At 40.0% G+C, this 13769-nt stretch overlaps 1 protein-coding gene across 1 annotated transcript in view; it reads left to right on the forward strand.

Annotated features, from left to right (window-relative positions):
* LOC126237365 (carbonyl reductase [NADPH] 1-like) overlaps positions 1–13769 on the forward strand; it is a 71453-nt gene that overhangs the window by 49546 nt on the left and 8138 nt on the right. Inside the window, exon 4 of the mRNA XM_049947439.1 lies at positions 2466–2704. Coding sequence (XP_049803396.1) covers positions 2466–2704 — 239 coding nt within the window. The remainder of the gene's footprint in view (positions 1–2465; positions 2705–13769) is intronic.

Consider the following 13769-nt stretch of genomic DNA (forward strand, 5'->3'; position numbering starts at 1 on the left):
CAGGTGATTACAGGGTTATAAATACAAAATCAAATAGAGGTAATGCCGGAGTAGGTTTAATAATGAATAAAAAAATAGGAGTGCGGGTTAGCTACTACAAACAGCATAGTGAACGCATTATTGTGGCCAAGATAGACACACAGCCCATGCCTACTACAGTAGTACAAGTTTATATGCCAACTAGCTCTGCAGATGATGAAGAAATTGATGAAATGTATGACGAGATAAAAGAAATTATTCAGGTAGTGAAAGGAGACGAAAATTTAATAGTCATGGGTGACTGGAATTCGTCAGTAGGAAAAGGGAGAGAAGGAAACATAGTAGGTGAATATGGATTGGGGGAAGAAATGAAAGAGGAAGTCGCCTTGTAGAATTTTGCACAGAGCATAACTTAATCATAGCTAACACTTGGTTCAAGAATCATAAAAGAAGGCTGTATAACTGGAAGAATCCTGGAGATACTAAAAGGTATCAGATAGATTATATAATGGTAAGACAGAGATTTAGGAACCAGGTTTTAAATTGTAAGACATTTCCAGGGGCAGATATGGATTCTGACCACAATCTCTTGGTTATGAACTGCAGATTGAAACTGAAGAAACTGCAAAAAGGTGGGAATTTGAGATGGGACCTGGATAAACTGAAAGAACGAGAGGTTGTAGAGAATTTCAGGGAGAGCATAAGGGAACAATTGACAGGAATGGGGGAAAGAAATACAGTAGAAGAAGAATGGGTAGCTCTGAGGGATGAAGTAGTGAAAGCAGCAGACGATCAAGTAGGTAAAAAGACGAGGGCTAATAGAAATCCTTGGGTAAGAGAAGAAATATTGAATTTAATTGATGAAAGGAGAAAATATAAAAATGCAGTAAATGAAGCAGGCAAAAAGGAATACAAACGTCTCAAAAATGAGATCGACAGGAAGTTCAAAATGGCTAAGCAGGGATGGCTAGAGGACAAATATAAGGATGTAGAGGCTTGTCTCACTAGGGGTAAGATAGATACTGCCTACAGGAAAATTAAAGAGACCTTTGGAGAGAAGAGAACCACTTTTATGAATATCAAGAGCTTAATTGCAAAATGGCTAAGCAGGGATGGCTAGAGGACAAATGTAAGGATGTAGAGGCTTGTCTCACTAGGGGTAAGATAGATACTGCCTACAGGAAAATTAAAGAGACCTTTGGAGAGAAGAGAACCACTTGTATAAATATCAAGAGCTCAGACAACAACAACAAGGAATGTTCTAGAAAGTTCTGCATGAAATGTGTGCATGTTGAAAGTTATTAATATGTTATCCAAGGCATCACAAGAATATATAACTGCTTTGGCAAATTTTCTCCTTTTGTAGAATTAAGGGGTGCAATAATCACTTTGTGTTGAAACAATGGTAAGTAAACTCAAAACTGATTTTGCGTATGGTTTCTCGTAAGTGAAATGTGTTTTTGCTTATAGTTATTTTGCGAATCTGTGATATCATCTTCCTCATGTTAAGCCGTGAGTGAGTGGAGATGTAATTATGTATTATTATTTTAGTAAGACATTACTCAAAAATATACTAAAATTTTGCTGTGTTTTAGTTGTCTAAGTGTTTTAAATCCTGCATAGTTAATGGAAATTTGAATTTTTTTTAAAGTATACTTCCAAGAACTGTAACAAACAACAAGCAGTCATGAAGTTATATATTCACCAAAATAATGGTTTTAGACATGAAAAATAAAAGGGCGATGTGCGAGACCCCTCCATAGTAATTGTGTTCCTGTCCAACATACTTAGTAGTTTAGGGTTAAAATTAATGTAACAACTTTCCACTTTAGGTAAAAAAGCATAAACACATTCATTAGTAATGTAGCAGCATATAATAAGTAGAAGTAACTGAGTGTAGGCTAACAGACTGTGCACTTCGTACTTTGCATTATGTGAACTTTCCAAAATAAGTTGGCATTCTTCATTCTGTTTCCAGTTAGTTATTTTACAGGTTCTTATCCAGACAAAGTTGAAATTTACTGCAGTTATGGACCATTTTCATGTAAATAAATCTGTATATCTACTCACTCCAAATAAAGAAAAATACATGATGATCAATATTCTAATGTGAATTTTTAACACAGCACAATGAAACTACATGTACCTTGTGCTGAAGTAGAGTTTGAATATTTCTCAGAGTCCATTACAATGTGAATAAACAAGAAATTTGTTTCAGCATTTCAGATTTGTATCATAGATCCCTGGTAGGCAGAACCAAAACTTGCACACTTGAAGCAAAGAAAACAAATTGAAAAAAGTTAACTGGAAATTTCTAACAATAATTTGTTTTGTAGGTACAGTAATATCCTTTAGCTTTATTCATGTTTTAGATTTTTTTCTGATTCATTTATCTATTAAAACTGTTGGTGAATTGCCAATGAGAACTTTTGTAAGTATGCAAAATTATATTGACTCATCATTTTTCTCTTTGTTTTCTTTTCAAGAATGCAGCAACAGAGCCATTTGGCGAGCAAGCGGAAAATACAGTACGAGTGAATTATTTTGGAGTTTTGGAGACATGTAAAGCATTGTTTCCTCTGCTTCGTCCTTATGCTCGTGTTGTCAATTTGTCAAGTTCAGCTGGGCATCTTCTGAGAATCCCTGGAGAGAACATGAGAAAAAAGTTTGTGGATCCTAACCTGACTGAAGAGCAGCTTTCAGAACTAATGAAAGAGTTTGTAGAGTGAGTAGCTATACACAGTTTACAAGTTAATATCAGTTTTTTGTACTTAGCTTGTTATTGAATTACACATGTATTTAATGAAGATTATTTGAAATAAAATGGGTGATGGGAGGATGTATTAGGTTAGCCTCAGATAGGTATTAGTTATGGCGTTGTTCAGCTGTGTGACAGACCATGTACATGGAGTGTAATGATGTGGTCAGAAGTGGTGTTAGTACTAACTACCAAGATGTGGGCTGTATGTTGTTGTTGTTGTGGTCTTCAGTCCTGAGGTTGGTTTGATGCAGCTCTCCATGCTACTCTATCCTGTGCAATCTTCTTCATCTCCCAGTACCTACTGCAACCTACATCCTTCTGAATCTGTTTAGTGTAGTCATTTCTTGGTCTCCCTCTACAATTTTTACCCTCCACGCTGCCCTCCAATACTAAATTGGTGATCACTTGATGCCTTAGAATGTGTCCTACCAACCGATCCCTTCTTCTAGTCATGTTGTGCCACAAACTTCTCTTCTCCCCAATCTTATTCAATACCTCCTCATCAGTTATGTGATCTACCCATCTAATCTTCAGCATTCTTCTGCAGCACCACATTTCGAAAGCTTCTATTCTCTTCTTGTCCAAACTATTTATCGTCCATGTTTCACTTCCATACATGGCTACACTCCATACAAATACTTTCAGAAACGACTTCCTGACACTTAAATCTATACTCAATGTTAACAAATTTCTCTTCTTCAGAAACAATTTCCTTGCCATTGCCAGTCTACTTGTTATATCCTCTCTACTTCGACCATCATCAGTTATTTTACTCCCTAAATAGCAAAACTCCTTTACTACTTTAAGTGTCTCATTACCTAATCTAATTCCCTCAGCATCACCCGATTTAATTTGACTACATTCCATTATCCTCGTTTTGCTTTTGTTGATGTTCATCTTATATCCTCCTTTCAAGACACTGTCCATTCCGTTCAACTGCTCTTCCAAGTCCTTTGCTGTCTCTGACAGAATTACAATGTCATCAGCGAACCTCAAAGTTTTTACTTCTTCTCCATGAATTTTAATACCTACTCCGAATTTTTCTTTTGTTTCCTTTACTGCTTGCTCAATATACAGATTGAATAACATCGGGGAGAGGCTACAACCCTGTCTTACTCACTTCCCAACCACTGCTTCCCTTTCATGTCCCTCGGCTCTTATAACTGCCATCTGGTTTCTGTACAAATTGTAAATAGCCTTTCGCTCCGTGTATTTTACCCCTGCCACCTTTAGAATGTGAAAGAGAGTATTCCAGTCAACATTGTCAAAAGCTTTCTCTAAGTCTACAAATGCTAGAAACGAAGGTTTGCCTTTTCTTAATCTTTCTTCTAAGATAAGTCATAAGGTTAGTATTGCCTCATGTGTTCCAACATTTCTACGGAATCCAAACTGATCTTCCCCGAGGTCCGCTTCTACCAGGTTTTCCATTTGTCTGTAAATAATTCTTGTTAGTATTTTGCAGCTGTGGCTTATTAAACTGATAGTTCGGTAATTTTCACATCTGTCAACACCTGCTTTCTTTGGGATTGGAATGATTATATTCTTCTTGAAGTCAAAGGGTATTTCACCTGTCTCATACATCTTGCTCACCAGATGGTAGAGTTTTGTCAGGACTGGCTCTCCCAAGGCCGCCAGTAGTTCTAATGGAATGTTGTCTACTCCCGGGGCCTTGTTTCGACTCAGGTCTTTCAGTGCTCTGTCAAACTCTTCACGCAGTATCTTATCTCCCATTTCATCTTCATCTACATCCTCTTCCATTTCCATAATATTGTCCTCAAGTACATCGCCCTTGTATAAACCCTCTATAAACTCCTTCCACCTTTCTGCCTTCCCTTCTTTGCTTAGAACTGGGTTGCAATCTGAGCTCTTGATATTCATACAAGCGGTTCTCTTCTCTCCAAAGGTCTCTTTAATTTTCCTGTAGGCAGTATCTATCTTACCCCTAGTGAGACAAGCCTCTACATCCTTACATTTGTCCTCTAGCCATCCCTGCTTAGCCATTTTGCACTTCCTGTCGATCTCATTTTTGAGACTTATGTATTCCCTTTTGCCTGCTTGATTTACCGCGTTTTTATATTTTCTCCTTTCATCAATTAAATTCAATATTTCTTCTGTTACACAAGGATTTCTACTAGCCCTCGTCTTTTTACCTACTTGATCCTCTGCTGCCTTCACTACTTCATCCCTCACTGCTACCCACTCTTCTTCTACTGTATTTCTTCCCCCCCCCCCCCATTCCTGTCAATTGTTCCCTTATTCTCTCCCTGAAATTCTCTACAACCTCTCGTTCTTTCAGTTTATCCAGGTCCCATCTCAAATTCCCACCTTTTTGCAGTTTCTTCAGTTTCAATCTGCAGTTCATAACCAAGAGATTGTGGTCAGAATCCATATCTGCCCCTGGAAATGTCTTACAATTTAAAACCTGGTTCCTAAATCTCTGTCTTACCATTATATAATCTATCTGATACCTTTTAGTATCTCCAGGATTCTTCCAGTTATACAGCCTTCTTTTATGATTCTTGAACCAAGTGTTAGCTATGATTAAGTTATGCTCTGTGCAAAATTCTACAATGCGACTTCCTCTTTCATTTCTTCCCCCAATCTATATTCACCTACTATGTTTCCTTCTCTCCCTTTTCCTACTGACGAATTCCAGTCACCCATGACTATTAAATTTTCGTCTCCTTTCACTACCTGAATAATTTCTTTTATCTCGTCATACATTTCATCAATTTCTTCATCATCTGCAGAGCTAGTTGGCATATAAACTTGTACTACTGTAGTAGGCATGGGCTTTGTGTCTATCTTGGCCACAATAATGCGTTCACTATGCTGTTTGTAGTAGCTAACCCGCACTCCTATTTGTTTATTCATTATTAAACCTACTCCGGCATTACCTCTATTTGATTTTGTATTTATAACCCTGTAATCACCTGACCAAAAGTCTTGTTCCTCCTGCCACCGAACTTCACTAATCCCCACTATATCTAACTTTAACCTATCCATTTCCCTTTTTAAATTTTCTAACCTACCTGCCCGATTAAGGGATCTGACATTCCACGCTCCGATCCGTAGAACGCCAGATTTCTTTCTCCTGATAACGACGTCCTCTTGAGTAGTCCCCTCCCGGAGATCCGAATGGGTGACTATTTTACCTCCGGAATATTTTACCCAAGAGGAAGCCATCATCATTTAATCATACAGTAAAGCTGCATGTCCTCGGGAAAAATTACGGCTGTAGTTTCCCCTTGTTTTCAGCCGTTCGCAGTACCAGCACAGCAAGGCCGTTTTGGTTAATGTTACAAGGCCAGATCAGTCAATCATCCAGACTGTTGCCCCTGCAACTACTGAAAAGGCTGCTGCCCCTCTTCAGGAACCACATGTTTGTCTGGCCTCTCAACAGATACCCCTCCGTTGTGGTTGCACCTACGTTACGGCCATCTGTATCGCTGAGGCACGCAAGCCTCCCCATCCCTGCTTAGCCATTTTGCACTTCCTGTCAATCTCAATTTTGAGACGTTTGTATTCCTTTTTGCCTGCTTCATTTACTGCATTTTTATGTTTTCTCCTTTCATCAGTTAAATTCAATATGTCTTCTGTTACCCAAGGATTTCTACTAGTTTCGTCTGTTTACCTACTTGATCCTCTGCTGCCTTCACTACTTCATCCCTCAAAGCTACCCATTCTTCTTCTACTGTATTTCTTTCCCCCATTCCTGTCAATTGTTCCCTTATTCTCTCCCTGAAATTCTGTACAACCTCTGGTTTAGTCAGTTTATCCAGGTCCCATCTCCTTAAATGCCCACCTTTTTGCAGTTTCTTCAGTTTTAATCTACAGTTCATAACCAATAGATTGTGGTCAGAGTCCACATCTGCCCCTGGAAATGTCTTACAATTTAAAACCTGGTTTCTAAATCTCTGTCTTACCATTATATAATCTAACTGAAACCTGTCAGTATCTCCAGGCTTCTTGCATGTAACAACCTTCTTCTATGATTCTAGAACCAAGTGTTAGCTATGATTAAGTTATGTTCTGTACAAAATTCTACCAGACGGCTTCCTCTTTCATTTCTTCCCCCCAATCCATATTCACCTACTACTTTTCCTTCTCTTCCTTTTCCTACTACTGAATTCCAGTCACCCATGACTATTAAATTTTCGTCTCCCTTCACTATCTGAATAATATCTTTAATCTCCTCTTACATTTCATCAATTTCTTCATCATCTGCAGAGCTAGTTGGCATATAAACTTGTACTACTGTAGTAGGCATGGGCTTTGTGTCTATCTTGGCCACAATAATGTGGTCACTATGCTGTTTGTAGTAGCTTACCCGTACTCCTATTTTTTTATTCATAATTAAAGCTACTCCTGCATTACCTCTATTTGATTTTGTATTTATAACCTTGTATTCACCTGACCAGAAGTCTTGTTCCTCCTGCCACCGAACTTTGCTAATTCCCACTATATCTAACTTTAACCTATCCATTTCCCTTTTTAAATTTTCTAACTTACCTGCCCGATTAAGGGACCTGACATTCCACACTCCGATCTGTGAACGCCAGTTTTCTTTCTCCTGATAATGACGTCCTCCTGAGTATTCACCGCCCGGAGATCTGAATGGGGGACTATTTTACCTCCGGAATATTTTACCCAAGAGGACACGATCATCATTTAACCATACAGTAAAGCTGCATGCCCTCGGGAAAAATTACGACCTTAGTTTCCCTTTGCTTTCAGCCGTTCGCAGTACCAGCACAGCAAGGCCTTTTTGGTTAGTGTTACAAGGCCAGATCAGTCAATCATCCAGACTGTTGCCCCTGCAACTACTGAAAAGGCTGCTGCCCCTCTTCAGGAACCACATGTTTGTCTGGCCTCTCAACAGATACCCTTCCGTTGTGGTTGCACCTACGGTACGGCTATCTGTATCGCTGAGGCACGCAAGCCTCCCCACCAACGGCAAGGTCCATGGTTCATGGGGTGTATATGAGAGCCCAATAATGGATAATTTCTTTAACACGTGAACTCTACTTTTGGACAATAGTTGATTACCTAAAGAAGACACACATTTAACAAGATACTGTAGGTTGCCCAGGTTACTTAAGTTTATGATATTTATTTAAAAACAGAAATACTGGTGTAGGTGATGCAAGAAACTCTGTGGATTCATATTTGAAGCCTTGAGAGGAACCTGATGTTTGTAGGAAGTTTTGCAACTTTACATGCAGAGTATTTATTTGTTTCCACACTTCCAGTCAAGAAACTCCTTTATTGTAGCTTTACACAACTAGTTTCGAGATTGACAGACATTTTCAAGTACAATATGTAAAATATGTATACACATAGTATCATTGTATCAGCTGTGCTCCAAACATGTGACAGAGTTACTGATTGTCAGTGTTTGATTAATGCCAGAGAGTGACATAATCACAAATAATTAAAACAACAGTATTTGCATATCTTATGTAAATACTTTTGGACTAAAGGAAACCAATAATGAAAACTAGAGGCATTGAGTTGTCGATAAGCACACACAAAAAGAAGGAATACTTTCTAGCTTTCGGAGTAATCCTTTTTTGAGCTAGAGTAAAAAAAACCACACACACACACACACACACACACACACACACACACACACACACACACACACACACACTTTTGACAGTGCTGCATTGTGACAGGTAGACTAGGTTGTGGGGTGATGTTGAATGGACAGACGGAGAGAGGTGGGAGGCAGGGCAGAATCATGAAAGGTGTAGGCTATTATGAAAGGAGGGTTGGGTCCCAGAGAAGGGGAATTCTATGGATAAACCTTTGGGGAAGGGGCGGGGGGTGGAGGTGGAATTCCATGGCTTAGGCAGCATTTAGTGAATAGTATGTGGGGCTGGGTTTAGCCAGGGAAACCTAAGTTTCTGAACTGGTGCAGATAGCTGGAGCAGGGGTCCATTGACGTAGAAATGGTGTTGAGAAATGATGCGTGAAATGGGCAAGTGAAAGCATGATTGTAGCAGGGGAACTGGATAACAGAGCATGAGTGGGAAGTGAAAAGGACAAAAGAAATTGTGCCGAGGGCAATAGGATAGTTTTGTGACGTGAGGATTTTTGATCACACGTGCGTTTGACCATCAACCTGTTTATGGTCCATATTGAGCAGGGGTGTCCATTCTCTTAGCTTAAATGGGCTATGTTGGCAGAGGATCAGTATTTTTGGTCCGCACATAATAGACTTAACACTAAAAATATTGCTGAAAGGGAGGAATAAAAGACAGAACGAACCAGTGATAGAATAGCTACAAGTGATGGGAGTTTGAAATAGAAAATATTCAATTTATCATAACTTTACATAAACGGTTGTTCTTTCTTGATCATGTGATAGTTGCTCATTTCTTGGGCTGCTTTGATACTTGCTTTGGACTGTATGTGGGCTGCTGGTTGGACACCCCTGATCTAGAAGATACTTTCCTAACCACCCAGTCCATAGTCTGTCTGATAGTTTCATGCTTTGGACTCAGGACTGAAACACCCTATCCTCATTCCTTCACAATCTCACCATCTTCTATCCCATCCTCTTCAATTTACCTCCTTAATCAGACATGCTACCTTCCTGGGCATTGACCTCCACCTCTGTGATAGCTTCATCCCTCCGCATTTCACCCACTAACCACCAACAGACCTATATTTCAACAGCCGCTGTCCCTTCTATACCAAAAGATCTGGAAGCTAACGAATATATAGTTGCTGTCTTTGCTCTCAAGCTTGATACATATAACTATTTCCTGTTGTGCCGTAAGATAGATTGTTCATGTGAAGAATAAATTAATTATTACACATGTGACTTTACTCTCAATTGGAAATTACTTCTGTACTTTATCATTACTTGAATATTATTTATGATGCTCATTAATGAATATTGTTCCTTGAAACTTTTCATGATACTGGTGGGCACTACAAAAAAGTTTTCACTCACTGCTCACCATTAAATGAGGTGTATTGAAATTAAACCTGATTATATGTTTGTTTATTAGGTTTCAGCAACAGACATGAATTTCTATCAAACTTTGCTTGATGACTTCCCCAAATTTGATCTTCACATCGAAAGAGCCACTATTCTGATGCTGCTATCACAGTATCCATTCTTAATTATTGAGTTATAACATCAGTATTATATAACTTACTAGTGACACGTCCTGGCTTTGCACAGGTAGCATTAAGTACCTATGGCTGCATTTGTGAAGCTTAGATGCACTGTGATGTGTTGTTAAGACTCCTTGCTGCAATTCTTTGTTGTGGACTCTTTATGGCAGACTTCTTCGTGGTGCCATGCAAAGAATCGTGTCCACATCCAAGTTTGACTCAAGGAAAACAGAAAGTTGAAAGTTATGCCAACTGCTGCACTATTGCAAAACTTACTTTATATAAACAAAATAAAGCTGCATCTCATGCTACACTTCACCCTATACATAAATAATTGAAAATCACAGATTTTAGACTCACTTGATTTTTCACTATGCAATCAGTCAGATGTCGCTTAGTGGTGAATCTCCACTTCATTGAGAGATGAATGCTAGGTTAAAAGGCAAACTGAAAAAAGTACACATTCAAGTACTCATTCAGGAGCCCATCCTACAACCTTTCGGTTTCTAGCCAAACGGTATACCACTAGAGCATCACACCAGATACGAATTTAGTCATACTTTCTGCTGCCTCAAGCCACTGCTGCTTTCTCGAGTTTGGCAGCTGTCTGCTGCTAAGTGGCAGTGGCACTGTTTTCACATGTTAACTTGAATTCATCATAATTCAGACAATTTGCGTTACATACAAAAGCTTTCCTCGTGAGTCAGTGTATCTGTTAGTGATCCAAATTCCTACAGCAGTTCCGGAGATTAGCCTGCACTTACAGAAGGACACAAGATTGTGTGTGTGTGTGTGTGTGTGTGTTATATACACTGATGTTCAAAATTAAAGCAAGAAATGGAAATTCTGCAAGGTTGTGTTTACTTTGACACAAAACCATATAAACAGGTGATAGTGAAGTAGAAACAATTTAAAGAATACAGATCACAAACAACTGCATAACACTAGAGAAAAATGTTATTCTGAATTTATTCGAATTTGGATTTGCACACACATTCTGACAACTGGCTAATGTCTTCAGTACGGGGTGTAACCACCTCTAGCTTCAATACAGGCCTACCAACAATGGGGTATGCCATGAATGATGTCATCAATCTCATGTTGAGGAAGTAATACCTATTCTTCTTGCAGAACTGCTGTCAAGTCTTGGAGAGACTGCTGATGTGATGCAACCCGTCTCCCAAGAGTGCATTCCAGACATACTCTATGAGATTCAAATCGGGAGAGGGAGGAGGTCAGTCATGCTGGCAATATCCTCTGTTTCCAAGAAAACATCAAGCACTCATACTCCACAAGGTTGAGCATTATTGCCCACCATATGAAGTCTGAGCCCCCAGTACCTCGCAAAAATCACACATGAGGTCCCAAGATCTCATCACAGTACCTGCCAGCAGTTAAACCTTGCCGATTCACCCATGCAGAGGTGTTTGAGTGGTCAACATAATCCCTGCTCACACCATTAGGGATTCTCCTCAGTATTGGTCTCTTTTCACAGTGTTTGGGTCCGGAAATCGTATTCTGCTGTACCTCCAAATGTGAATCTGTCGAGAATCACTTTGCAGACCAAATCAGGACTCATCTGTGAAAAGAACATTGGCCCACTGTTCGACTGTCCAGGTGGCATGTTGACGTCTCCACTTTAATCATTCCCTTCTGTGAAGGGCATCAGAGGTACACATAGTGAAGGTATCTAACAATAAAGGCCATTCTGCCAAAGCCTTCTGTACACTGCATGCCGTGATACAATACATCCAGTGGGTGCTACATGGTCAGATGCCAGATGCTGTGCAGTACTAAGGCAGTATCACAGTATTCTTACAGACAAGTACAAGTCCTCTCTTTCTGATGTCACATCTGATCAGCCCTGTCCTGGCCTTCGGGATACAAGTTTGATCTCTATAAATTGTTGTCCCATCCGAGAAACAACAGAACGATTCACTTTAAGCCATGAGGCCACATCATTTTGTGACTGTCTGCTTCTATTCTTCTTATGGCCCTCCACTGCAGAGAGTCTGATAGGTGTCTTCTCTGTGCCATACTGCACCATCTGTGGCTGTGTACACAATGATTATGGATGTGGGACTATACTGCAACAAGCACTACACCATTTGATAGGTACCATGACATCATTGCTGGCGTGGTTGTCCGTCAACCAGATTGCCATTTTCCGTGCAGAACACGATCTTACGGACATGTGTTGACAGTTTGTATGATTATATCGTGAATTAGACATAGGAAGGGAAAATAGCAGTTTGTTGCTTTAATTTTGGACACCAGTGTATATTTTTGTCCTGATTCATGTGCATGTTTACTCATCACTGGAACCAACACTTGACTGGTCTTAACAACTGGTAATGTTTGACAATAACAATAAAATATACAAAACATGTAACAAATAAATGAAGAGGAGTTCACCACCTGAAGAGGTACAGGCCAGCTTATCTGTCACCTATAACTTTTTGAATTGAGGTTTTCTCTCTTTACAGTTATGTTTCAATAATGACAGACAAATAAAGAAATGAAGAATTTCCCTCTTTTAGGTAATAATTTTATCATGAAAGTGATCAAGTTCTCACTTCAGCATTACAACAGTTGAATCCCAAGCCTTCAGAAACAGATCCACTTTATTGAAAGAGCACTCAGAGCTGAAAGTACAGGCATTGGAAAGGACAGAAGTAGTCCGGCTTGATCTCTGAGATTTGAGCCCTTTTACTACTCCCTGTTGCATTCTCATTGCTGGCAACATAGATGCCATCTATGTTGTGTTCTATATACAACCTTCCTTAGTTTAACACATCAGCATGAGAATATGTTGCAATTGTTAAGAATGTATTGACTAAGCGAGAAAGTATATATTTGTTTATTTACTAGCCAGGAAACTGTCATTGCCCAGGTATTTATTTATTTATTTATTTATTTATTCCAATTCTCTATTAGTGCATCTTCTCCTCCATCCTATCTGTACATCTCCTCCTTCTCCTCTCCCTGTATATCTCCTTTGTCCCCCTCTCTCTGTCCATCTCCTTTTGCCCCTATCTGACCATCTTCTCTTGCCCCTTTCTATGACCATCTACTTTTGCCCCTCTCTCTGTCCATCTACTTTTGCCCCTCTCTCTGTCCATTTCCTCTTGCCCCCTCTCTCTGTCCATCTCCTCCCATCCTCTCTTGTTTTATCCACCTCACTTCCCTCCTTTCTGTCCTCCCTCCTCGTCTCTGTCCATCACACCTACCACCCACTCTTTCTGTCCATCTTCATCACCTTCTCCTCTCCTTTCCTTTCTGTGTCCATCTTTTCCTCTCCTCTCCCCTCCCCTCTCTCTGCCCATCTCTGGCTCTTCCCTTTGTCTGCCCACTTCCATCTCCCCTTCACTCATCTCTCTGCCTGTCTCTTCCCCCCGGTGCCTCTGTCTGTCTGTCTCCCTCCCTCCCTCCTCCTCCTCTTTCCTTTTGCTGTTGTCCATCTCTTCCTCTCCCCTCTCTCTGTCGATTTGCCCCTCACCTCTCTCTGTCCATCTACTCCTCCTATTTTCGCCTACCTCCTCCTTCCCCCTCACTGTCTGCCCCTCTCCTCGTCTTCCCTTCTCTCTCTCTCTCTCTCTCTCTCTCTCTCTCTCCCTCTCCCTCTCCCTCTCTCTCCCTCTCCCTCTCCCACTCCCTCTCCCTCTCCATGTTACCATGCTCAACCCAGTAGGAGGATGGTGGTTTTTATCCCTGCAGTATTACTTTGCAAATTATAACTGATATGTGTACCACATTTCATTGAAATCATTCCAAGAGTTTAGGATGAGCTATTTACCTATGCCTTTGCGTATGCACATATCAGATATATTTCATGCATATTTATTGTATTCCACGGGTATTTGTACTAGTTTCACCTGTATGTCTAGCAAATTTTGCC

Source organism: Schistocerca nitens, chromosome 1, assembly GCF_023898315.1.
Source record: "Schistocerca nitens isolate TAMUIC-IGC-003100 chromosome 1, iqSchNite1.1, whole genome shotgun sequence".
NCBI classification, from domain to species: Eukaryota; Metazoa; Arthropoda; class Insecta; order Orthoptera; family Acrididae; genus Schistocerca; species Schistocerca nitens.